The sequence below is a fragment of the Populus alba genome, chromosome 1 (assembly GCF_005239225.2).
Source record: "Populus alba chromosome 1, ASM523922v2, whole genome shotgun sequence".
Classification (NCBI taxonomy): Eukaryota; Viridiplantae; Streptophyta; class Magnoliopsida; order Malpighiales; family Salicaceae; genus Populus; species Populus alba.
Window position 1 is genome coordinate 9,973,966 of NC_133284.1, and position 27,523 is coordinate 10,001,488.

The following is a 27,523-nucleotide window of genomic DNA, read 5'->3' on the forward strand; positions in this document are numbered from 1 at the left end:
TTAAGGTTCATTCCGGAGGACTTCAGGGCCATCCATTGAGGCTGCACAGAGAAAAATGGAGGAGTTCAACATTTGCAGACAAATGCATCAGAAGTAACAACATTGAGGACCGTTATATTGGAACAAATTGCAGTTAAGAAAATGAGCTTTAAAAAGGATAAAAAAGAAGATGCAAACCCGGACCAATATCTTAAAGATTAGCTAATATGTTAAATCTTAAATTTAGACTTAATTAAGAATCTTAATTTTCAATTAATTTAATAATAAAGTATGAAATTGAAAAAAAAATTCAATTTAAAAAATTTATATATATAAAAAATAGCAATAAAAAAAATGAGTATCAAATCTAATAGGAAAAAAAATGAAGGATGAAATGTTAAAAAAATTAAAAATTATATCAAATAAAAAAAATAACAATAAAGAGAACAGGGACTAGGTTTAATATATGAAAAAAAATAGATGATGGAATTGAAAAACAATTCAATTTTATAAATTATTTCATGTAGAATAAATAGTAATAAAAAGAACAAAAACCAAATATAAAAAAATAAATAAATTGTAGGGTTGCTCTAAAGATTTGAAGGGTCAAACATGAAAATCAAGGATGAAAGAAAAAATAAAAAGGACAAATAAAAGGTTGTTGGCACTAAACTGGAGATCTGTTGACAACACGTGTTGCCTAAAAATGAAAGGGCCGTTAAAATGTGTAACACCCCACCTCACTAGCAAGATATTATCCACTTTGGGTCCCACAGGCCCGCACGAGTTTGTTCTTGCAGAAGCGAGCCCACCATGGGGTCTGACTTCCCAAAACGCGTCTTACTAGTCAAGGTGAACATGCATTTATAAGGCCCTGGCTCTGGACACTTGCTTTCGATGTGGGATCTTACAATCCCCACATCTTAAGACGAGCCGTCCTCGGCTCTGATACCAAATGTAACACCCCACTTCACTAGCAAGATATTGTCCGCTTTGGATCCCACAGGCCCGCACGGGTTTGTTCTTGCAGAAGCGAGCCCACTATGGGGCTTGACTTCTCAAAATGCGTCTTACTAGTCAAGGTGAGCATGCACTTATAAGACCCTGGCTCTGGACACTCGCTTTCGATGTGAGATCTTACAAAATGAATCAAATGCCATCCTAGAAGCTAATATTTTATCGTCAAGAGACTCCATATGTGTCACCCAAATAGCTTGACAACTACCCACGCATTGATATGTGCAACACAATTTATGTTTATTAAATAACCAAATACATCCTAAATGAATCTGACTATACTTTAAAAAAAAAAACAAAATAAAATGAAGAAAATGTCTATAGACTCAAGCTAAATATATTTTGGTTTTAATTGTAACTTAATCATGTCAATATCAATTTCATTAAAAAATTGTAAATGTGTTTTTAAAAACAAAAATATAAAAATCCCTAAGCTCTAGTTTATTTTATTTTTTATATTTTTAATGGTAATTTAGTCATTTTATTATACTAATAAAATATTAAAATATCAATTTATTCTTAATTAATATGATAATAACCAATAAATCCCAATTGAAAAAACTCTATTATCCAATAACAAGTTAATTAGTTTTATTTAAAAATTAAAAAATAATCATTATATTATTCCATTTAGGCGCAATGAATCTAATGCTATAGTGATTTGCTAATAGCTTTTAATTTTTTTTTTTAAAGTTCAAATTTAAATTTAACTAGATCTCCTATTAATAAGGTACATCCAATCCTGGTCCACAATCACAATTTCTTTTATTAATTCTCAGATAAAATCCCCAACTCTTCTTTCAAATCCTCCATTTTTTTTTTCCATGTCACATTTGATTTGTAGATTTATAAATTCTTCTGACCTTTTTCTCTTTTAATGTCTTTGGCTTTCGTATTTCTTACTTTTAAAAATAAAATCCTGCATGTACATGAGTTTTATCTTTATCATCTTCAGTTCTAGTATACAAAAAAAAAAAGGTTTATAATAAGATTTTTTCTTATGAATACATTAATGTATATTCATAAATAAATGGTTTATTCATTATCTTGTTTGGATAAGATAATAATCTCATTATGAGGAAACACTAATCCACTATTAAAATTAGATCACATAAAACTTGCTGAATTGGTAAAGACAAAGGATTGTCCAAATTTATTCTAGATACAAAATGCTTGGCCATCATAGCAAGTGAAACAAGCTCCTGCTGCTCCTCCAATGTCATTGATCAAATCATTATTTCTCATTTTTTTTTAATATTATCCATTTATCATTCATTTATTTTTTTATTTGATTAATTAAAGTTTGATAAGTTTACCTATGCTTTATTAAAATAAAATCTATATAGGGAGATTTTATTGCAAGAACTTTTCTGATCTAGAAACTAAATTGCATATATTGAAAAATTAGAGGATAAAAATTACACGAAGGACTAAAGTGCTATACAAATAAAATATAAGTACTAAAATAAATTATTTAAAAAATTTAAAAGATCAAAATAAATTTTGCAAAAGCATCATCCACCAACTATATATATATATATATATATATATATATATATATATATATATATATCCGGTCCATTCTAGATTTTGTTTTTAGAATTAGCACATTTTTCTTTGAAATGTCATGTTTTTTTAATAGCCACAAATTTGAATGCTATTTTTTTCAATTACTACGCATACAAATATGCTATTTTGTTAATTTGTTTGCCAATATTTTAAAAAATATATACTAATAAGCAAAAATTGCCTCCATTTCATATTTTTTGTCCAGGCCAGTCTATTTTAATCTGTGCTGTTCAGCCCAACTTACTAAGGGCACCCTAAGGTATCAGGCCAAGATTGGGCCACTAAAAGCGGTGTCGTCGCAGTTGCCCTCGATTAGTCAATTTTCCTTCAAAAAGAATATTGTTGGTGTCATACTGTCATTGTAAGCACAGCAGAAGTGGCCTTTCGAGAGAGGAGAGTGGTGGGTGTACCTGTTGAAGTAACCGTTAAATGGCAGTTAATTTTTTGAAAGCACACCCAAAACCCGCCAAACTCGCTCTCTATATATTATATATATATATAACGAAAAATATCCCATCGATTAACATGCTCTAAAAAAAAAAGAAAAAAAAATGAGGAGGCATTATGAAGTGATATTCTTCATTTTCTGTATCTTCCTAAATTATTTTACCGTGCAAAGTATAGAGATTTTGTCGAAATCGAAGCTTGAAAGATGCGAGAAAGCCTCAGATTCTGATAACGATCTCAATTGCACCAGAAAAATTGTCTTGAACATGGCTGTTCCCAGCGGTTCTGTAAGTCTCTCTTTTTTTTTTAATTAATTAACTAACTATTGTCTAATTATCGAGATTAATTAATGTCGTTACAAAAATCCCCAATTCTTCTCGTTTTGGTGTAGAGTGGTGGAGAGGCGTCGATTGTGGCGGAAATAGCCGAAGTGGAGGAGAATGCAACTAACTTGATGGAAACAGTGAGAGTACCGCCGGTGATAACAATCAATAAAACGGCTGCGTATGCTTTGTATGAACTTACTTATATACGGGTGCGGCGCGGCGCTTTCTTGGTTACTTGTAAAAAAAGAAGCACGCATCATTTGTGGTTTTAATGCCTAATTGATGGGTAGATAACCTTGTGAAATTACTTATGGTTGTAATTTGCAGGATGTTGCTTATAAACCTGAAGAGTATTATGTTAAGACGCGCAAATGTGACCGGGATGCCGGTGCGAATGTTGTCAAGATATGCGAGAGGTGACTCATTTCTCCCCCTTCTTATTTATTTTTTAAAGCAACACTGTCCGGTTCTTTGGCACTAGCTGTTTTGCCAATTTGTTAAAGCATGTGATCAGCCGATTGAAAGTGAAGTTCAAAGTGTTGTTTATTATCCGGTCCGTTTTTGTGATCAACCAACATTTGCGAGAAATGGTCCTTTTCTTTTAGAGACCAAAGCTTCTGTGTTCATTTGGACTGTTTCTTCGATCGTCTTCTTCTTACCTGGAAAGTGATATTATGTTATAAAAAAGTTGCAAGTTCTTTTGTGTGCATGCTTACTGGACTAACTGCCTCAGAGTAACTGTTTTGTAGGTTACAAGATGAAAATGGCCACATTATCGAGCATAGTCAGGTGGCATTTCTGATTTCTTGAATCTCATTTGGATTCCACAAGCTCCTACCCCACATACACACCCTACACTTGTACATGCATGTTTCGTAGTACATGGTTTCATAGTGGATTTTGCAGCACCCTATCTACCAAAGTTTACCTAGTTAGCAATTAAACCTATTCTTTAAACAGGACTCTATATGCAAAGATTTACATTCTGTGTTGGTGATAATACCATATTCTCCTTTTCTTCACATGTTTTATTACTCCTCTCTTCCTTTCTCTTCATTCTTCTCTGCTTAGCCACTCTGTTGTCCTTGTGGGCCCCAACGGCGGGTACCATCATCATGCGGGAACTTTTGTAAGTGCCTTGTCACATGTCCGGCATTCTCAATTTGCCTCTTAAGATGCAGATTGCAATTTTATTATCAATGTATACCTTTGTTTTGAGCAGTCGACAAACTGATGAAAGGGAAGGCCAATACTGCACACTGCGTCAGATTTCCAGGTGATTGGTATGGCTTTTAGATTAAATTGTTTTCCTTTTGATGTTTCTTTGCTAGTAAAACCCCATCCAATCAATAAAAAGTAGTATGAGGACACGCAATGCGGTTTTTTGTTAGTTCAATAATTAATATTTGATTATAGATGTTAGAAGCGGTAATTCATGCCATGCTGATGAATATAAATGGGTGTCAATAAGCAAGTTGGGCACAAACTTATCTTATTGTCTTTCAATTCTCCTATGATATAAATTATTAACAATGTTTTCACAGTTTAGGCATGTGAAATTTTCAAAGCATCCACTGTTTTTAAATGGCATCCTCATTTTTTGCTGATCTTGACTCGTTTAATGAATGAGAAATATGGTTTAAGAAGAATCTTGTTTATGAGAATTTGTAATTTTGGAATGGTTAGCTCTAGGATGAGTGGTTAATTGCATTGCCATGAATATTATTAATGAACAGATTATAGATAGTTCAGTGTTTAGTCTTGTATTTTCTGGTTAATTGCTGTGTATCATAAATATCTTTCCTTCTAACTTTTACAAGTGTTTGATTTTATGCAAGACTAATATTTCATTGTTCACCTAGGTTCCATGTTTTTGGTATAGGACAGCGATCAATGGGTTTCAGTGTACGAATTGAGGTGAAGACAGGATCTAAAGTTTCGGTATGTTTTTCTCTACATCAATTGCCTCTGTATACGAACAATTCAATTTATTTTACTCAGCTTCTGCTCCAGAATTGCTCGTTGGAACAGATGCCTGCTTAACTTGTTTGCAATTACTTGAATGCCAAGGGAGACTGAAAAATAAAATAAAATCCTGGTCTGAATTAAACATGATTGAGGGTTTCTAACATGATACTGAAATAAATGTTCTGGTAGTCTGTTGCAAATTTGATGGTAGAGTACAGTATGGGCTTGGCATGATTTCATGTTTCTGTTCTTTCTATTTCACTCCAGCATCTGCTCTAGAATTGCTAATTGGAGCATATGCCTGCTTAACTTTTTTTCAGTTCCTTGCAATGGGAGAATCAAAAACCTTGATTCTCAGTCCGAGTTAAACATGATTGAGGGATTCTAACATAATACTGAAATAAATGTCTCTCTGGTCTGTTGCACATTTTATGGTAGAGTACATTGTGTGGGCCTGGCTTGATTTTTATTTTTTTTCCCTTTTTATCTAAGTTCATCTTTCTTATTTCCTCACTTTTGCAAGTGGAATGAATTTACTTTTCTTTCCACCTTTTCTCCATCTCTTGTTCTAAATTTAATGAGTGTCATCACTGCTTTAAGTTGTTTCACTTTTGCACTCAAATGGAATTGTTTGAGACTGATTTTGTATGGTATCTCATATTTCTTGTCATATTCTTCCTAATTTTAAAAGTCCATGATAAATATTCTCTAGCTAAAGACTCTTTCGGTTTTGCTTGCAGGAAGTTACTGTGGGCCCTGAAAATAGAACAGTAACATCCAAGGATAATTTTCTAAGGGTTAATCTCATTGGAGATTTTGTTGGATACTCGAATATTCCATCATTTGAGGACTTCTACCTCGTCATTCCAAGGCAGGTATGCCTCCCTCACTAATATGATTACCATGGAAGTGTGCTAGCCTAAGGGGAAAGAAGCAGAACTTTTTATCAAGTTAGTTATGCATGTCAGATTTCTCAAGATGTTTTTCTTAGAAATAAGATCTTTTTACCAATAGCTTATAGTGCAATGGTAATGGTACCAATAGCTTATAGCGCAATGGTAATGAAATCAATGGTAAAGGGAAAGATATGTAATTCAAATCTCTAACATTGTATCCAAAAAAAAACAAAGAAAAGTAGGCAAGAAGAAAGGAAACTCTTTTTCATCTGTTATTGATTGGTAATTGTAAATGCACAATACTGTAGTGTTGAGAGTTTCTTATCTTGTCGTGGAAGGGTGAACCTGGACAACCACAGGATCTGGGAAGGAATTTTTCAATGTGGATGCTGCTTGAGAGAGTGAGATTTACCTTAGATGGTGTTGAATGCAACAAAATTGGTGTCAGTTATGAAGCTTTCAGTGGGCAGCCCAACTTATGTGCTTCACCATTTTGGAGTTGCTTGCATAATCAGCTGTGGAATTTCCATGATGTTAGTTTGTCAGCTAGTAGTGGTCTATGTAATTTGTGTCCCCATTTAAGCCTCTCCAAGTCCCAATTTCTGTACCTTGAATAGATTTCTACAGCTGTTGCATGGAGCTAAGAAGAGGCTACTTTATTTATGGCAGGCCGATCAGAACCGAATTAGGAGGAAGCAGTTGCCACTATATGGCGTGGAAGGAAGGTTTGAAAGGATAAACCAGCATCCAGTTATGGTTCCGCAATTTTATATCTGATGTTAAACAATATGTAAACTATTTGAATTTTATAACTGATATGATTGAACTGCAGAATGCAGGGACTCATTCGTTCTCCATAGGAATTACTGAAGTTCTTAACACAAACCTTTTGATAGAACTAACTGCTGATGACATTGAATACGTCTACCAAAGGTTTGATATCTATACCTACTTTTAGTGCTGAAGCTTTCTGATGATAAAATGGTTTAACCAAAGGCCTTACTCATCTTTTTAGTTATGACATTGCTTGTGTGCATCACCATGCTTCTATTTAGGTGTCCATTTGTTGAGCTTCATCTTCATTCTTTTGCAGGAGCCCAGGAAAACTTTTAAGTTTCACCATCCCTACATTTGAAGCCCTTACTCAATTTGGTGTTGCTACAGTCTCTGCTGAAAATATTGGGGAAGTGGAAGCATCATATAGCTTAACGGTATTTTAAACAATGTCTTGGCATATTTGGTCATGATGCAAAAATGCTTAAACACATACATGCTGATGCAATATTTACTCTTACTTGGATCACAATGCTATAAGACAATGATATGTTGTTGTTGATTACTTTCTCTATGTTGATTGTTTTCCTTGTTCTTTGGCCAGTTATTGAGAATTAAACACCAATTTGACATCTTTCTTTCAGGGTGCATTTGTATTGCATTATGAAGGTTTTTTATGCTACGTTTCACATTGACAGAAATTCATGTTTTGGACCTTTTTTCAGTATTTCAAAAATGGAAATAATAAAATTAAGCAGTTTCTAGTATCTCCGCAAAATATTATGTTTTGAAATCTTCTATTATGGGGTGGTTGATGTTGATAGCATTAAAATATGCGAGAAAGTTGAAGGACAAGATCTAAGTCATGTATGTTGGTGAAAGTATTGACTGGGATGACAGTTCAAATTAGATATTGATAAGTACATACCATCATTATGTATTTCTGTATTCATGTGATGCTTTAAGGAGTAGTTGCTGCAACACTTTCTACCTTTAGCTATTATGATGATCGTCTCCTCCTTGCAGTTTGACTGCTCAAGAGGTGTTTCGCTCATGGAGGTAAAATTAACTGCCATATCGATCATAATTCCTAACTATCACAAAGGATACAATCCGATTTTAATGTTTGAATGGTTGTAGGAACAATTCTTCATTTTGAAGCCCAACGAGATTACAATTCGGTCGTTTAAAATTTACCCAACAACTGATAAAGCTGCGAGATATGTATGTGCTGGTAAGGTTACAATGGTTTTATTGCAACTTTTCTTGTCACTGTGTGTGATAACTATGGTGGCAGAGAAATCTGAAGTCCCAATTATTGTGCTTTAATCCAGCTATTCTGAAGGACTCTGGTTTTAATGAAATTGATAGAGCGGAATGCCAATTTTTTACTACTGCTACCATCCTTGACAATGGATCACAGGTTTGGGGACAATTACATACCTGACAACTGGTTGATTTTCTACTCATGCAAACAAGATCTCTATGAACAATTTCTTATGTGAAGGAGTAAAAGGATTTGAAACTGATTGTCCCAAAATAAGAAAAGAATATAGAAAATGTGTTATGTCTATGTAAGTGTATGTGTTGCGAAATGGAATAATTACATAAAAGCTGCTGAAACATGATTAATATCTGTCCAACAGGGTTCAATAGTGCATTTGTATATTCTATGGCGTGGCTGAAAGCTTCCAGATGATTGTTTTGCCATTCAGTGGCGTAACTTCTCTTTGATCTGCAGTTTTGGGTTATTCTTATAATAATTTCTGTTTTGAGAAAAAATTAATGTTTTTTTTTTTTTTCCATTTGGTATTTATATCTGTGTAGACAAGAAAAATAATGTTTTTTTTTTTTCTTCCGTTTTGCTCATATATTAGTGACAGTACAGATTATCAGAATTTACTTATGTAGGAGGTGTTTAATTTCATCAAATTCTCAAAATATCTTTATAATAACATAACGTGTTTATAGACTGTTCTTCAGACACACTGGCTGATGATGTTTTAGTTTAGCATGTGATTTTGTTTCATCTTTGGTCCAATAATAAATGATGCTGGTGAATTATGTGGCAGTAGACTTAATGATCGAATTAACCACATAAATTCCGAACTTTTTGCAGATTGCTCCCTTTCTACCACCAAAGACCAGTGTAAATGGTTTCTTTGAATCTATTGAAAACATTTGGAACAGAATTTGGGAAGGCCTGGTAGACTTCATCACTGGAAAAACCTGCAGGTACTTGTCCATTGGTTTGTATTAGGATGACTGGAAGGTTTTTTTTTTTTTTCCAAGGAGATTACCTTTTTCTACGCTTGTTGACGTGGACCTGGATGCATTGAGCTTTTTTGTTTTGCCCATGTCATTAGGATATATATATATATATATATATATATATATTCCTTGCAGTGTCCTTAGGCTTGTGCACATCCATTTATCCGTAATTTAGCTTTTGCAATATATTATGAACTTAAATGCTTCAAGTAACATTTATATTGGTTAATTGCACACCCTGGAATTCCTGCTGGCATTGTGGTGAAATAGAAAGTTCTGCTTTACATGCTAAATTTTGAAGGAAGTATTTTTTTATTTTGCTGCTCAAATCAAGCTTACTAGATAGATGGCCATTAGCTGATTTTTTAGCTGTTTAGATGGGTTCACGAGATCTTGTTCTTTTTCTTAGGTCTTGCAACTGTTTTGATAAAACTTATGTTCCTTTTATGGGCAGACAGAAATGCTCCAGTTTCTTTGATTTCAGTTGTCACATACAATATGTATGTATGAGCTGGATGGTGATGTTCGGTCTACTTTTGGCTATTTTTCCAACAGGTAACAATTTTTTTTCTTCGAGGAAAAGTAAACTTTATACAGACTGGAACATTCTTTTCTTATTCTAATGAGGAACGCATACTAAATTGTACTTTTGAGTTTCAGTGCTTGTGCTGCTATGGCTTTTGCATCAGAAAGGACTTTTTGACCCTCTTTATGACTGGTGGGAAGATCATCTTTGGACTGACGAGCAGAGAATCAGAGATACTCGGAGACACAATAAAGATATTCATGTGAATAGACATCATGAGTTGGGAGCAAGACAACACAAGCATAATGCTCATAAGCGAAGAACCATTCATCAAGAGCATAGGCATAGGCATTCAGGAAGGGATACAGAGTACTATCATTATCTTCACCATGTCCACAAGGACAAGAGTAAGCACAGGGGAAGTAAGAAATCAAGTGTCAAGCAGCAAGTCTATTTGGATGGAGTGGGGAATACCAAAGTTGGACATCATAGACACAGAAAGGAGAGAGACCATGGAAGGACTGTTCAAATAACCAGTCAGAAGTGAGCTGTTGGATGATTAATGTTGCTAGCTGAGCAGACAGAAAATTGGGGAATGAATTATGTTACTAGTTATAGACTTATAGAAGATCAGATTGACTTTCTCTAGTTTTGTTTGTTTCTTTTGGGTGAGTGTACATGATATGGAATTCTTTGAAGTGGAATTGCAGTGGTGGCAGCTGTTTTCCATGGAAAGGATGAGACTGATTCATTTACACTAATTGTTAAAAGTAAATTATCATTGTGATAAGCATGTGTGTGTGAGAGTATATATATATATATATGCCCTTGACCTTTTTTTTACAGAAATTATATACTGACAAACAGGAAATAAAAGGACAAGAATTTGCATTTGGTCGTGATCAAAACTGTAGGTTTGTCTCTGCCTGAGTGAAAATCAGAGCTGCCTGTTCCTTCCGTACAGTAACCAAATGTTACTTTAACCATGACCCTCTCTCACAGATAGCCGATTGCAATCCCGATGGATAAGATTCGAAGTTGAAGCTCTCAGTATGGTGCCTCTAGCCATACGTATGACTTGCCCTTCATCTTTCTGGTAAGTGATTATGTAGTAGAGTTATATCTTTTGTCTCTCTCCGTGAGCTGAATGTGATAACCACTTGGAAATTGTAAACCAGGAGTTCGAACAATATTTCCTCCTTTGATTGCTTGCCACCTGAAAGTTTAAATAATAGTGAAGGTTAGTCTCTCTCTCACACACTCATGCACCCATCTGTGCGCACTCACAGACACCCATTGCACACTTGCAATGAACGTTCACAGAGACACACTCAATTGCTAATTTACGTATGACAAGGTTTGCATGGTATTACCTGGACTTTGTGACCAAGCAATGTAGAAATACAGCCATCTGCACCTTGGTAAACTCTGTTCCAACACAAAATCTCATGCCACCACCAAAGGCCATGAAAGTTTTGGATGCACCATTTACTTCCATACCCTGCACGCCACAGTAGGTTTTATTATAATGGGAAATACATGGTGATTGTGAGAGCTCCTTTTAGTATTGAAATGTCCGCAGGTGTTTTAAATTGAAAGGATTTTCAAATATAACCCACCTTCCATCTCCATGGATTGAAGGCAAGTGGATCTTCATATTTTGCTGGGTTTAAGTGTACAGCGGGGGGACAGACCATTACTGCCCAACCTGCTGGAATGGTATATCCTGCCATGCCAATTTATATAATAATTCGGATTGCCATAAAACATTCTTTGCGCACTACAGTAACTGACACATGTATTGATTGCTAGTAAACACGTACCCTTAAACTGGATATCTGTAAGTGTTTTTCTGAAGATCCCTGGAACTATGTTTGCCAGTCTAACAGTTTCATTAATGACCTGCATAGTTGAGCTCGTCAGTTTATAATATTACAAAAGCTACTTTTCTGATATTAAACTGGTGACAAAGTGCTTGACCCACCTGAAACGTGAATTTCATTGATTTGTATTCCTTCCATGTAAGACCAGAGTTGATATTTTCCCGATTTTTAAGAATTCCCTCGTGCTCTTCCTGGGAAAAGCGTTAACATCCAGAGCGTATTAGGTTTTGAAGCACAAAAGAAAAATTATGGAGAAACACAATTTTAATAACTTTCTTACAGACCGTCAATTTCTTTAGCACCAATGGGTGGTCCGATATAAACTTGACAGCTAAAGTTAGACCCAGGGAAGTTGTTTCAAAGCTGGCAAATAGCAGCACGAACATTAAATCCAGAGCGATTTCCTCTGTAAGGATCGTTTTGTTCTTTTGAAGTTCTTCAAGCACATAATCAAAAAAATCAGTTTCGTGCTTTCTCGGATTTGCTCGTCTTTCCTGTAGCAGGTTCTTTAGCATTCTCATTGCCTTTTTCCTACCCTGAGAATTCATAGAGCAGACAAGACAAAAAAAATGAAAAAGGACACTTTTGTTCGGAAATGTGCATCCTCCATTTGCAGAATTGATTTGGTGCTCGAGTGACAGTATTTTAATCTACTATGGGTTTTTGATCGTGGCTCTTGCTTGCCTACATTTTGGACGCGCTAGTTTGCTTCTAGTTGGTCTGAGCTTCTAGTTTGCAGGTGCTCAAGTATTGTTAACAGAATGAAAGGATGCATTTAAATGATTAGTATGGAAGATTTCAGTTTACCTGTAAGCATTCGTGATATGCCGTTCCCGGAATGTCCAAAGGGAAGGAGATTAATCCTTGTATGAATGCAACAAAGTTCTCCCTTAGATTCTCTGAAGAATTTTCTTGATCATAACTTATCAGCTTCTTCGCCGTCAGATCAAATATCATCTGTAAAAATCATAAGTGTTGTTAGATTCAGGATAAACAATGTTTGGTTGCTCTTTTTACGAGAAGAGTGATAGCATGAGAATACAGTTGCAGTTGCTTCTTTCAGTTCAACCGATTCCTGATGAGACCATAGTTGTAATCTATTTGATGCTGTCTGTTCAACTTCAGGGAGCATTTTTTTAAGGCTTTCAGGACCGAAGAGATTAAGCACCATATTCTTAAGATACTTGTACATGAACCCATGTAACGAGCCAACATTTTGCCTTCCAAAGATCTCCGTGAATGTATCCGGATACCAGCTCTGGAACAATTTTCCTTCTTGTTGGAAGATAAAGTAATTGAGATCCGGATCTGTTGATACTACAACTGGCCTTCCGACCAAATTAGTCCGGAATATAGGTCCATATCTGAAAGCAACAGCAAAAACTTCAGAACGAATGAAGGAGGTGATTATTGCACAACTTTTTGAACAACTTGGTCATTCACAAGATCTTTACCTTTTCATCCTGTCTCTGACAAATGGAGAAATATCACAAGAAGTATCTGGAGCGAAGAACTGAAGGGTCTCGCCAATAAATGGCAATCCCATTGAACCTGGTGGAAGAGTGCCACTGCATCTGGGGTTTCTCCAGCGGTAAACCCAATGTGTGATGCTTATAATAATCAAAGCTCCAAAGAACAAAGCCCACATCTTGATCAAATAGAAGTGTCCAGGTACAGAGTACTGGGAAGATGTTGGATTGAGAAGAAGATTTTAATGTTGATATGCTTTTGACACGAAAGGAAAATGGGAAGGGTAAGATTACTAGAAATGAGAAGAGTTCGAGGTAGGAAACATGGGAAGAATAGACGGCAAGGAGAAGAAAATGCTGGCATGTATCTCAGCAACCATTAGGAGTCATCTTAAATAGGCAGCGCATAAGTTAGAAGCAGACAGAAAAAAGCAGTACCAGTTCTTGTTAAGTTGCTAAAAAAAGTAGTAGTTGAATATAGAATACAATAGCTGAAAATTATTCTGCTAGAGACCACTTGTTGTCCCACGTCAACGGTTTCTACAAGTTTGCGTTAAGAGCCTAGCATGACCATGAAGCTGACAAGATGTTTCCTCTCTCTGTGCAGATAATTGTTTTTTTTTTCACTTGGATAAGTAGTCAACGTAAAACAAAACTGAAGCACGAGGCAGAATTTTAGCCTTTTTTAAGGACATTATGCATGAACAGAAGGGCTCTTCCCAAGATTTGAGAGGATAGAGATAGAGGTTCAAAGGATCTGTCTGACCTAACCAAGTGTCTGAAACCAATCTTCAATACGTCATTCAATACGAAAACCTAATGGGTGAATTTCACCAGCTTCTCGGAGTCTTCTCAATATCCTTGCTAAATACTCCAGTATCTGTGTGATGTTATATGTTGCCAGTTAGAGGTGCCTCACATGTTCTTGTTTTTCCTTTTCTTTCTTACTTAATTTTGTTAGAATTAGATCTCATCCTAGATCTTCTTTAGCTATGTAATCATTTGTTCATATTGTTAAATGCTAATGTCAAACTCTAGATCTTATTGCATACATCACTGTTGATCTTCTGTACTGTGCTCTAGAAACGTATGCTGTATATGCTTTTGTACTCATCTCTTGGAAATAATTTCTGAGCAGTAGGTATCATAAGCTAGGTGATCAGGTTAACCGATTTCGACACATAGAGCACCGCCCCCACCGGCCCATTGAGCCACGGACTGGACCTCCTTGCAACAACCACTACAAATGTAGGTAGGTTACTGTGAATCATGCCCTCCATTATATGCAGCCAGATTATAAAATTCATTTCTATGTGTCACTACAATAATGTTGTTGTATTGAGCGAGCTTAATGGAATGAAGATGAACTATGTAACACCATTGTGGAGACTTGAAAACTTTGTCAGCTAATGGATTTCTTTTTTATTCCCGAGTTTAATATGCAAAGTCACAGCCCATCTAGTGTTATTAAGCTGTAAAGATGCTGCTATTCTGGGCTTTGTAGGCACTGTTGTGAAGATGTCGGAATCCACCTTTTTATTCAAATTTTGTTATTATGTCTTGAAGAAAGGAAAGTTTGTCATGCATAACTGTCAAAAGGAGCATTTACACATAATAACACTGGAGAATATTTGGAAGTGTGATAGTAGTTTTTTTTAAAATATTTTTATTCTTGGAAAAATATTAAAATAATATTATTTTGTTTTTAAAAATTCATCAAAAGAATCCAAGTAATTTAAAGGTTTTCTTTTCTTTTATCGGTGATTTGTTATCTGGTTTAGAGTCCAGGAGGTTCTTTAAGAGAGTGACACTGACACAGATTGTTTTAACTGCTTGGAACGGGCATGGACAGAGTCTATTTGAGGTGATGCGCATCAATGACAGCTCAGGTTTTCATACTATAATACTTTATAAATTATATGCGTTCCTTGCTAAGAATTAAAGTATTCTGTTCTCTCGTCCCAAAAGCAAGTTTTTACTATTAACATTCAGAATTGTTGTGTCCAGTGGAAAATTGGGAGAAGAGCTTTCAGGGTCCTACCTGTCCTCACTGTCCAACGCAGGGGCTTCTAGTGGTATCCCACATGCAGCAAAGTGTCCACAACAGGGTGATCCTACTACTACTTTAGTTCACTACACCTATCTTTCCAATGATCCAACGGTTCATGATCATCAATGTGGCTGACCTTCTTAATCAATCTATCAAAAGAAGTTAATTGGTTGATTAGTTGTTTCCTCCTTAATCTCTTGACACGTGTCTCTGGGAAGCTGGGTTTTGATTTGTTTTAGGTAATCCATGTATACCAAAAAAAAAAAAAAAAAATCTTTCTGGACTTTTTATTTATTTATTTAGTTGAAGCCCGGAACATGAAGAAGAAGACTTGTAAAAATAAAGGGGCAATCAACTTGTTAATGAAAAGGTGACGTGCATGTTGTTGCTTAGTAAATGGTTAATGTAGAAAAAGGGATAGATAAGAATGCAGGTGCTAAGTTACACGAGGATGAGAGGATTATGGAGAAAGTTGTTCTTCATGTCTGTGCCGTGCGCCTAGGGAATCAGCACTAACATTTAATATACACTTTAAGTAAAGAAAAAGAGCTTTATCTTTTCTTCACTAAGATTTGGAAATAGGATTATACTAATTAATAGTTAATTGCCCACGCGTTACTGCAACTTAGGTTTTGACAGTATTATATTAATAAACTCACATCATTATGATAACTAAACCAGCTTTCTGATCCACACCATGTTTCAAATTAAAATAAATAAATTGACTTTTTAACTAAATTGACTTCATGTGATGCTGTTACCCTGATTGATTCACTTTTTATATCTGGTTTAATTTTATTTTTTAAAAAACAGTGTTATTTAAATGTTTTTTTATATTAAAATGATATTATTTTAAATTGATTAGAGTTAACTGTTTAATTTATGAATCTAAAAGATTAAGATTTTATTTTTTAGAATCTATTTTTTATTTAATTTTATATTAATAAAAATAAATATTCATAAAAAAAACAGATAAAATTATGGAAGACAAATATTATTTTCTTCATCTTTTTTTTTCTAATTAATATATATATTTTTTGGTTTTGACAACAAAAACACTTTTTTTTTATCATCATCATATATAGTTCATTGAATAAAAGATAGCAAAAAAAATATCTGCATGATAACTAAAAAAAATTTTTTTTTAATTTTTAATCAAAAACTTAATCTTTTTATTCGATTCATTTCTTTTTTATTTTAATAAAAAAATATTTTCAGTATTATTTTTTTAAAATAAAAACTTATTATAATCATGAAAGCAAGTCTGAATGTTTTTTTAAATTTGATTTAGTTTGGTTTGAATTGGTCCGGTTTGGTTCAGCTCATTCGATTTTAATCTTTTAAAACCAAACCAAACCATGCTAATTTTTTTTTTTGTAATTATTTTTTAATCACAGTTTAGTTTTCTCAATTATTTTTTTTTTTTCAGTTTATTCAGTTTTAAATTTTTTTTTCTAAATCCTGGTATTTACCAGGTAATGTAATGTAATAAAATGTTCTGCCTAACTCTCGATTGTTAATCAATATTGACAGCAAATGTTTAAGTCTGTCGTCCATACATAAAAATCCGCTTAGATACCCACAGAATTTGGAAAGAGTCAAGGGTTTGGAAACAAAATTAATTGACAAAACTAACTACTTCACCATTAGACACTTGTCATGTATTGGATGTTGCGAACTGCTATATATCTGGCAAAATGGAATGAAATTTGATCTTTTGTAATGAAATCAAAACACCTGTCAATTTTTTTAACAGGATATGCACGTGCAAGGGGATTTTTTTTCTGATTCTCAATTTTTTTTTCCTACAGTGGAAGTTTAATTCCTAAATGGCAAGATTTTCAAATCTAAATCGATCATCAACCGACAAAGAGATCGAGAGGGTTAAATGTTAGAGGTTAAATTAGAACAAAACTTGGATAAAAAAAATAAGAGCTTATTTACTCTATTATTGCTCAGTATGTAACTGCACCAAAAGGTAATCAAGAGATGTTGGCTGTCCGGGTTTTTTCTTTTTTTTTTTTATTATTATTATTATAAAAGAAGATGTTCGACAAGTTTGTATATATTTTTATTAATTTCACGAGCCCTAAAATTAATAATTATATAAGTTTTTAATAACTCTAAAATAAATTAAACTCATAATTATTATAGAATAAACTTAAAACTTAACTAATTAAGCTGCACCTCAAGATTGATGTTCAGATTTTGTAAAGACAAGTAATCAGTGATCCACATTAGTTACATCTAATAAATCTCATGCTTTCAATAATTAACAAGATGCATCCTATTTTATTATTTTAATGAACTTTCAGGTTGAAAATCTTGAATTTTAACAAGTAGGTGTTCAAAAAATATTGTAACTAGGCTTTGCTCCCTAGTTTGTAATGACATTGATATGATCAAATAAATTGAGTATTTAATAATATAGTTGTTAAAACTAGTACGAGCTCAGTAAGCTGATAGAAAAAACTTGGGATTTAAAATTTAATCCAAGTTGAGTTTTCAATTAAAGTAGATTAAATATTGATCTTGACAAACCTATTTTACCTTGTAAAGTTTCTAACGATACATTTAACATGATTAAATCTAATCCAAATTTATCTAGGTCAATAGCTAAGGGAAAAAAAACACTATTGTTTCACTCAATGAACTAGTGCTCAAACTTTTTCTCAAATTAATCTCTAAACAGGTCAGACAACTATACATAATGCAATTCCAAATTGACCATATTACGCTACGATAATCGTGATGTTTTGCTCTACCTAATCAAGTTTAGTGTCTCTTTGGCTTAACTTTTTTATATCCAGAGATGAAAATTTAACTTGTGAATACTTATTCCAACTAATTAATTACTTGTATGAGTGAATTTTTTAAGTAGTTATTTTATCTTACAGAATAATAAATAATATATAAATATTATCAAATCCTATCATGAAAATATATAAAATTGTATCACAGAATGTTTATATTTATAGACATACCTCAATATTATAACACACACATACAATGTTTATAGTTTCATCATTTGATGCACACATTGCTTTTTTATTTTATATTGAATAATAGATAACACTTAGATAATGAGTATTCGAAACTTAATAAATATGATATGAATATCTAATTTTTTTATAAAATAAATAATAAATAAAATATAAATATGATCTAACAGCTCACCCAAATCATTCTTGTTTCAGATACTTTTAAATTTTGCCTTCTCACAGCATGCACATGGGTTGACCACCCCTAGTTTGAGTGTACGAAAGTTCTTAATTGTTTTTTTTTTTTAATAATATATATTTCAGAATAAGTACGAGAAAATATTAATGAGCTTCTTTTTTAATAATACATGTCTAGTTGATGTGTACGTTAAACATTTTAACTCATCCTTCTGTTAGTGACTTGTCTGAATATTTCTATCCCGAGATAACACTGTGACAGTACGTAGTCGTTTTGGGTGCTGCTGGTATTGCAAGTCAAAAGGATTTTCAGTCGCCATCATACCGTGCATTCACAATCTCTTATTTGTTTTTATATTATAAAAATATTTTTAAAATAATTTAAATTTTATTTTTTTATTTTTATTTTAAATTAATATTTTTTTAGTAATTTTAGATTATTTTGATGAATTAATATTAAAAATAATTTTTAAAAAAACATATAAAAAATATTATTTTAATATATTTTCAAGTAAAAAATACTTTAAAAAACAATTACAAACACCTTTTTAAATATACTATATGCATGTAAACAACTGGCAGCCTGAGGTGGTCTGTTAGCATGGAGACATCAACATTAAGAATGACAAAAAAACATTTCAATACCCTTTTTAATTCTTCGATTTCATTAGGGCATAGTTCTTATTCCATTTCTCCTCCCCCCACTCTTTACTGCTTGTATTCGATACACGTTTGGTACAATAAACTAATAAGCTAAAAATGGAGTCACCCATGACACAAGCTAGCGTTATCATTTTCTTCTTCAAAAATTTGTGATCTGGAAACAAGACTTTTGGTAGCTTTCGTAAATACAGATTCTTGCGAAGCAATCAAATGTCATTCGATTCAATTCATGCATGCATGTTCTTGTTGTTGACCCTTCTGCATTCTTAGGGGCACCTTTTCCCTCAATCTCGTTTTAGGGTTTGATAGCATAGATGATTGGGGCCTGGGCAGGGCAGTGCCTATTTCATTTCACGAGAGGTTTTGCACGCAGAGGACAAAAACAATTGAAGGTGGAAATGTCGTCAGTCAGCTATCCAGCTGAAACTGTGCAGACCTAATGCCACAATCTTGCCGACAAGGCCCTGGACTCTCTCTTCTCGCTGGGTGATTAATACAACTTAATTAAGTTTGTTTATCACTAGCTATGACTCGTAAAGTGATTAGGTACGACTTAATTGACCATTAGTACGATAATACTGATTTCTAATCAGCAACAGCTGATTAAGGCTAGATGTTTGACTTGCAGCCAAAAACTAACAATATCTTATTTGGTGGTCTAACAAAACAAGGTTTATTATAATAATACTAATAATAATAATAATCATTTCCCGTGCTAGACTGCTCGCTAGTTGCTTAAACATGCTTGCCAGAATCAATATTTGGTGTAAATTAGCGGGCCTCGGCCCCTATCGTGATAGCTGGCCACTTCTGACCAATGTGGGCATCATGCAAGCACAGGGGTTTAATATTTGTACGCCTAATTTTGGTACAAGCTGCACCCACCAAATTCCCAACAACTACGGTCAAATGCTGTATAGCAGGAGTTTATGAACTCCTACATGCATAAAGGAAGTCGGCCTCCATTAATGCCACGGATAAAAGCTTTGTTCCCGCTATAAATAGAAAGGATTGCAGAGGTTAAGGAGAATTCAGCACCGATCACCACATGTCACTTGTAATATAATTTAAAATACCAAAAAATCCTGTGCTAATTATTCTATTTCACACCGTCACTCTCCTTATCTACCTCGCCACCGCTATGGGCTTTGTGAAGATGCTAATAAAGAGCAGTGGCCAAGGCTTTTATTCAACCAAAATTCCGATTGCAATCGCATTTAGAAATTGCAGTTTGGCCAATAAAATAAATTGCACCACAGCGCATAATCCAACGATTCTTTTATATTTTGCAGAACGAAAAGGTATCCAGATGTACAGCGGATAATGCGACTCTGTAGTCTGTAGTTGGACAACCATCCTGTAGAGTTGCATCTAACAAGTTCTTGTAACTTACCAAATATGAGATGTAATAGAGCGTGTTAATCTTCCATTCACAAAAATCAAGCCCGGAAATCTTTTAGGCTTGAAACTCTAAACTGCAAAGAGATGCTGCATGGAAAGGATCATAACTTGTTGCAATAAGCACTTAAGAGTTCCCATCTCGAGGCTTTGTCACAGATATCTTTCTAAGCTTCCTGTCATGGTTGAGCACAGCGCTTACACTCTCAACCACCAAAATAATCTGCCAAAAAAATAAAATTAATAATAATAATAATAAGATAAGGAATAAAGGTCAGAATGTTCACTGAAGCATTCATCAACCACAGCAAAAGCTGCAAGCGAGTTGAATCATTTATCCAGCTCGTCAGATTATTGACAAATCATAAAGTAATTCAATCATGACTCAGAGGATTGGTACAAAATTTAGCAGAGCAGTAAACAAATTAAAACAAAAGGAGCACAAACACAACTGGTGGGCCACTCTCATGCAAATAGGAACCCAACGCTAAGGATGTGAATCTACAGAATCAGGAGATGGCTAATTACACACATACTCTTGATAAGGGTTATGAATCAACTACATACATGTACGATGAAGTTTGTCATAGTTGAAACCATGACTGAGAACTATCCAGATGCTAGCAAAAAACAAAGATTATACTGTAAACTAGAAATAACATACCTGCAAGCATGCATATGCCATACCAGTTGCATAGTAGAAGTTTGCATTGCCAGTCCCCTGCAAATTTTCACTAAATGAGCAGTGTTTAAGAAAATTATGAAAGTAATTTGACCAAAGGGACAAGCTCATGAAGAGGCATACCCTCCAAATCCACAGATTGTGCATCACAGGGCTAAGAAGGGACACTCCAATGTATCCACATAAGAGGAAGAAAGAGAACTTCATATCTGCATTGCATGCCATTTAGGAGGTGTACGACACCAGACCAAGTCCAAATACATCAATAAGAAAGATAACCTACTAGTTTACCTGCCAATTCATCAAGAAACAAACCCAACAAACCCAAGTATAGAGCTGAATCTCCAACCTATTCAAAATTGAACCATGTTAGTAGAAAGTGAAGCAATTAGATTCTTCAATATATACATAAAGAATAACAAATGTGCACCCAATAAATTCATTTGTTGTCATGGCTAACGGGGTAATTATCTTATCCACTTTTCCAAACTATTGTATACGTGTGATTGGCATAGAGAAATCATATGATGTTATGATGCACATTTGTTTATGTGAGGGTGTAGAAATGGAGTGCAGATGAAAATAGCAAGCAACTCACCGACGGATAGGATTTGAGCATTGAAGAGATTGCAATGTAGATGAAAGCCAAAAAGCAGGGCCGGTGCTTTAGCCGTATGGCTAATGGCAATATCATAAACAAAATATTCAGGTGGAAAACTATCATAAAGAAACTTCTGAAGAAATCAAACACTTCAGCGAAGAAGTACCTGCAATTGAAATGAAACAGATGCCTATCTAAGTGCCACACCCCATATTTAGTGTTAGAGCACCCCACATCTACAAAGAACAACAAAATTTTTTGGCTCACCACAGAACACCAATATTTGGTGACATATCTTCCATTGTGAGAATGAATCCATATGTTCTGCAAAATAATGCCAGGCATATTCAATTATCAAGAAAGTTCAAATAACTACAGCATAAAACACAATTTTGAGAAGCCACATGGAACTTCTTGATGTCCACATATATGTGAAGCAATAAAACTGTTTTTAAAATTCGAGCAGATTTAATGTTCTTTGACAAGTTTAGATCAACTTGCCTGGTACAGAATTAATGCAATTTAAAAGGAAAGGAGCTACATTCCAAGTGTTTCAAATTGAGCTAACTTTAGTAACAATAGGCTACAAATTCTTCTGTATAGAAAATGAATAATATGTAATGCCCAATAAATTCCCAGATCCTCATTAACTTGTAAGAATCTAGAAGTGAATTTGAAAAGTTTGTGATATAACTTCTGCTGATTTTGTACGAAATATCAACCAAACTATGGGGCTTCTGAACAAGTTCTTTAAATAGGTGCTCGTAGATTTTTATGTGGCCAGTCTTGCCTCCATATGGATCTAACCTTTTAGAGTAGCACAAGTTAAGCAAAGTTTTTTCAGATACATCACCAGGCTTTATCACAACTAACCTAATTTTCATACATGGTTGCCAAACAGTGTTAGTCTTAGAAATGAGTACTCACTTCTCATTAATCCATAAATCTGATCCTGACATTGATTAACAGAAGAAAACTCTGGAGAGCAGCGTTATCATTCAAAATCATGTAATACATGATGCAAACCAGATATAATAAAGGAAAGAATATCCAACTGATACCTTTGAAACATCTCCCACAGACTACCATGTGGTTTAACAGATATACTGCATAGAACCAGAACATAGGTGGACCATAGAGAGCTCCAAAATAAGAAATGTATGACTGGTCGCGATGAAAATGTAACTTCTGCCTTTGATTGGTTGGTCTCTTGCTGACCACAGTTATCACTTGAGTGGCTATCTCCATTTTTACCATATCCCTTCTGCAGGAACAACTTTCTGGGTGGAGTATCAGGACCATATCCCAACAAAAGAATCACCTGGAACAAAACCAATTAACCACAGTTTCAAGAGAGTAATACATCAACTGTGTACTTCACAATGGATATTCCATTATGTACCATGGTTAGAACCTAGTATTTTAAGACAAAGTAAGCCGGAAAGGGGCATTACTGGAATTATTAGGATTGCAGGATAAAGAGACAAGTGTGTCGCCATAACCCATCCAAATGCTGCCAGAGGAACTAATCCTGCACTCCATCAAATGAACAATATTTCAATAAAATATGTAAGATATAGAATATTAGTGCCAGGAAAGCGTATCATATATCCATGGTCTGTTGCAAATATACACACTCTTATTCTGGAAAGTAAGTTTTATGAATAGATAACCATGGAACATTCTAGCATGCTTGGCATGATATCTGGCAAATCACTTTATATCCATCATACTTCCAAGGGGCTATTGTCTCCACCCGACCCCCCACCCCTGCTGAGAAAAGCAAAAACGCTTTCTATAAGCCTGCAACCTTGTGGTAATATGGATTAATCAAGGTCAACTCTTCACAAATTCAGTCTTAACTTGATACCAGGCCTTGTTACACTTTTTAAATTCATAAAATGATCAACCATAATTACATTTTTCAACCAGTTAAAACCCCTAAAACATATCATAATTCAAAGCAGTACCCCTCAAACCCGAGACAAGAGACCAATCACTTAAGGGTCCTAATCAGAGATCTTTTACAATCCTCTAATTCTTACACAGATATACCAAGCATTCTTTATTCAGACCAATTTCACCTGCCCCAAGATCACTGTTATGAGTGAAACAATTAACATAATGGGCATAAACTACAACCAGCCAAGGGTATCATTGCTAGACAAGCAAGTTGATATACTGGATGAGCATTATATTGAGGGAGGAAATCAAACGGAGGTATATGCCATGTATATGAAAAAAATTACTCAAAACAGGAGATGAGTTTTGGACAACATTATCAGAAGCCTTGGTATCAAAATTCATGTAGCTGTACAGGAGCAGCCGTCATTACTAACAAAAGTACAGAACAACAAATTTGTCACCAAAATTCAGCAGTCCTTTTCAGACTACTGTGATCATTTTGTGGATTGTGTAGTTCTCATCCAAGTTGAGTTCACAAAAAATGGAGGCATTGATCACTAAGATAATCTAAAAAATAACCAATCAATTCATCATAATCTGGAAAAAGTCCATTAGCATCTTACCTTTACAAGCACCATGAAGTGCCAGTATGACAACCAGATTTTCAACTGGAGAAGTTGATAAACCCACACATGCAGCTATCGTGAAAGGATTCCATAAGTATACAAGTGCAGCAATATCTCCAGAAGAAAGTAAATCTAAAAATAAAATAACATTTAAACTTCATCAGCCAGTAAGAAGTAGAGAGTACACCATGTTTCTGAATAAATTCTATCAAGAATGCATTTGCATAACAAGAAACCAAAAAGAAGAAGAAGAAAGAAAAGAAAAGCAATATAAAAATTCTTCATCTAAATGTTATGTGTAGTGAAGGTTGAAAATAACATCTCATAAATTAAATACCTGAACTTTTTAATATATCAACAATGTCAAGTGAATTTAAGCTCTGTCTATATGCCATCTGTAGAGTGTGGCCGGTAGCACGAATAAGCAAAGCACTAATAATATCTGCAATGACAAAAACCAAACTATATCCAAGAATATGTAGACTATCATCTGCATCACTACAAATAGACACAACTTTGAAACAAGAAAAGGAGATTTTTTAAAAAACTAGAATCTAAGTTGCTTTAAAAAACCAAAAGAGTTGCACAAATATCAAACATGCAAGGCGAGAATAGTATACCTGCAAAGAAGATGATTAGGTTGCCCTTCAATTCTGCAACACCCGATAAATAAATAACTATGCTAAGAAAAAAATCAAAGAATTCAAAAATAACTATTTCAAAGAGTGATTGATAGCGGAGAATTAGTTTGGTATTTAGTAATCACATTCCAAGACTTAGCTCGCATTAATTTTTATTTTTTTTTTAAATGTGAATTAACAGTGATTGAGCTGGAATCATTAAACTAATTACTAATTAACAAAGATAAACAAACAAATTATCAAACTTTTAACTCCGAATTGATCTCATTAAAACAATTAGGACAATAGTAGTACCTTTTAACAGTGAGTGGACCAAGAAGTGAGAGTAACAATGGAGATCCATGGTACATCGATCCTATAAATAAATATCATAATAATAAATCATTTCTTGTACATTATTGGCTAGATAAATATATAAAAAAAAAATCACACATACAAGAACGATAATTACCAGCATAAGGAGAGATTGATGATTGCTTCAACCAATAACCTTCAGCCACTAAATTAACAGCAAAAAAGTACTCAGTGAAAACAAAATTAAGCTGTGATGTCGAAGGGGGGGGAGAGAGAGAGAGAGAGAGAGAGAGAGAGAGTATTTACGGCGGCGGAGGCTGACGAGAGGAGTGGAGACTTCGGGGCGAGAGGCTAAGTTGAAGGTTTTAGGGAGGTAAATTAGAATCAGCCTTAACATTACGGATGCTATTAACCACCTCCAAAATCCTCTCTTCTTCTTCTTCTCCATTTCGTCTCTGTTTTTCACCGAGAGAAAGAAGGGAGCTCCAGCTATGTTTTAGATCGGAGTTTGCGTTGCTTTATGTTCACCGTCGTTTCAACTGGGGTTTTACACTTTAGATTAGAGAGATTCATGATACGATCCCGTTTTGCCTTTAGTGAGTGCTGACGGATTTATTAACTTAGCCTTATATTTCTTTTTCTTTTTTAATTATATAGCTTGGTTGAATTAATTGTGGAATGAAATACTAGTTAGTAAGAAAAAAGAATAACAACGAAATGATTTTTGGAAGAAAATTTATTTATTTATTAATCAGTAAAGGAGAAGATTTAAGGAATTAAATAGTGAAGATAGTGGATTAGAAGATAAAACATTTTATGTAATTTATTTTATTTGATTTTATTTCTCTATATGTCTACTTTATTATTATTTATCCAATTATCAATAGTATTTTTTTATCTTATTTAATTTTATTAAACTTAATTCATATTTTTATTTTATATTTCAGATTTCACACGACACCAACTTGAAAAAAAATATATTATTTTCTTTGAGTAGCGTCAGATCTGGTCACATTATACAAAAAAAAAAAATTAATTAAACAAGCATTTTTCATTAAAAAAAAAAACTATTTTCTGGTGATTGTTGTAATGCAGCATTTTTGTATATTTCTCATTTACTGATTTTTTTTAGTTTATAAAGTGTTGCTTTTTTGCAATACATTTTTCATTTTTAAAAAGATATTTCTTCCATTTTACATTTATTAGCATGTTCATACTTGTGGACATAGTTGCATTGTTTATTGTATGTTAATTTTAAGAAATTAAACTATAATATTTATGTTAAAAATAACAATAAAAAAATAAAAATAAAAAAATTTAAATTTAAATCATAAAAGATGGAAGTCTCATTTGCTATTTTGGATAAATCAAGCGTGAAAACCAAGACAAGAAAAGAAAAAAAGAAAAAGAAGAAAAATGAATCATCATAGCTACACTAACAATACATGTTATCGTGGAAAGAAGACCTCGACAAGAAGATTCCAACAATACTAGGGATGGCAATCATCAAAGCTTTAAGGAAGCTGCACATGCCATTACAATTTGAAGGCCTTGCTCAAACACTGGCCAAACACTTTTTGTTCTTTTTATTCATAGACCTTGATTCTTTATTAATTCTTACATGTTTATTCTTTTAGTTCAATTTAATCCATGATTCTTTAATAACTCTTCAATTTCATCATGAATTTCATCACAACCAAGCTCAATGAAAGCCCAATCATGAAGAAAAGAAAGATAAGGGAAATAAAGAGATAAAATATCCCAACATTCCCTGGGTATAGCTTGACCGAACCCAATAAGAGAGAGAAAACACATACACCTTGAGAAAAAAAATATTGTGCCCCTATTTAACTATCAAATATATATATTTTAAAATACTATCATTTGACTTGCAATGTAACACGGGAAGATAAGTAACATTATTTATTGGGGGGGGGATGCATCATTGCTTTATCTTCCAAATTTGATTATTACAAATAATCATTACTAGTTTACACGCTGCTCGTGTTATGTTACGAGTTGGATTAAGTTTTAAAGAATTATTTGACAGTGTTATTAAACCCCTTTTAGCGGGTCAATGTTGAAACCTCTAGATTCGAGTCCTTACCTAGCCCAAATTTAAAATTAAATCATGTAAGAGCTTGTTCAATGTGACACGATCGACTTGGTCAATCCAGAAGCAATCCGACTAACCAATAGAAAAAAAGTCTAAAAAATGAAATTGATAGGAAAAAAAACCTTTTGACAGGATTCTTACCTAACTCGGGTTTAAAATCAAAATATGTGGGGGTTGCACCGACGTGATCCAGTCTACTTGATCAGTACAAAGACAACTTGCTTGACCGATAAAAAAAAGTAT

At 33.9% G+C, this 27,523-nt stretch overlaps 3 protein-coding genes across 5 annotated transcripts; 1 reads left to right on the forward strand and 2 right to left on the reverse strand.

Moving 5' to 3' along the window:
* The first annotated feature begins 2,949 nt into the window (after positions 1-2,949).
* LOC118033861 (protein HAPLESS 2) lies at positions 2,950-10,320 on the forward strand. 2 transcript variants are annotated; one of them, XM_035038991.2, is made up of 18 exons: positions 2,950-3,299; positions 3,404-3,547; positions 3,666-3,754; positions 4,088-4,127; positions 4,410-4,467; positions 4,561-4,621; positions 5,201-5,279; positions 6,047-6,181; positions 6,541-6,735; positions 6,872-6,952; positions 7,035-7,135; positions 7,296-7,413; positions 8,003-8,035; positions 8,117-8,210; positions 8,311-8,399; positions 9,096-9,211; positions 9,702-9,802; positions 9,908-10,320. In XM_035038991.2, the coding sequence occupies exons 1-18, from the start codon at positions 3,117-3,119 to the stop codon at positions 10,318-10,320; spliced, it is 2,130 nt and encodes a 709-aa protein (XP_034894882.1). In that variant the 5' UTR covers positions 2,950-3,116. The 2 variants fall into 2 exon arrangements, with proteins under 2 accessions (XP_034894882.1, XP_034894883.1); XM_035038992.2 differs by lacking the exons at positions 2,950-3,299; positions 3,404-3,547 and having other exon boundaries at positions 3,671-3,754; positions 4,088-4,467; positions 4,561-4,614.
* A 283-nt stretch (positions 10,321-10,603) lies between these two features.
* Positions 10,604-13,592, reverse strand: LOC118033862 (cytochrome P450 87A3). Its single transcript, XM_035038994.2, has 9 exons — positions 13,111-13,592; positions 12,699-13,020; positions 12,464-12,613; positions 11,941-12,192; positions 11,758-11,847; positions 11,597-11,675; positions 11,393-11,499; positions 11,147-11,274; positions 10,604-10,989 (listed from the first exon to the last, which is right to left on the reverse strand). Exons 1-9 carry the CDS (start codon positions 13,302-13,304, stop codon positions 10,878-10,880), a joined length of 1,434 nt encoding a protein of 477 aa, XP_034894885.1. The 5' UTR covers positions 13,305-13,592; the 3' UTR covers positions 10,604-10,877.
* A 6,582-nt stretch (positions 13,593-20,174) lies between these two features.
* LOC118033789 (uncharacterized) lies at positions 20,175-25,703 on the reverse strand. Of its 2 annotated transcripts, none has more exons than XM_035038892.2 (14): positions 25,471-25,703; positions 25,322-25,369; positions 25,165-25,225; positions 24,850-24,882; positions 24,567-24,691; positions 24,227-24,361; positions 23,153-23,229; positions 22,760-23,019; positions 21,966-22,022; positions 21,696-21,864; positions 21,389-21,446; positions 21,221-21,306; positions 21,080-21,136; positions 20,175-20,638 (listed from the first exon to the last, which is right to left on the reverse strand). In XM_035038892.2, the coding sequence occupies exons 1-14, from the start codon at positions 25,610-25,612 to the stop codon at positions 20,543-20,545; spliced, it is 1,404 nt and encodes a 467-aa protein (XP_034894783.1). In that variant the 5' UTR covers positions 25,613-25,703; the 3' UTR covers positions 20,175-20,542. The 2 variants fall into 2 exon arrangements, with proteins under 2 accessions (XP_034894783.1, XP_034894785.1); XM_035038894.2 differs by having other exon boundaries at positions 24,567-24,671; positions 25,471-25,564.
* Between the last annotated feature and the right edge of the window lie 1,820 nt (positions 25,704-27,523).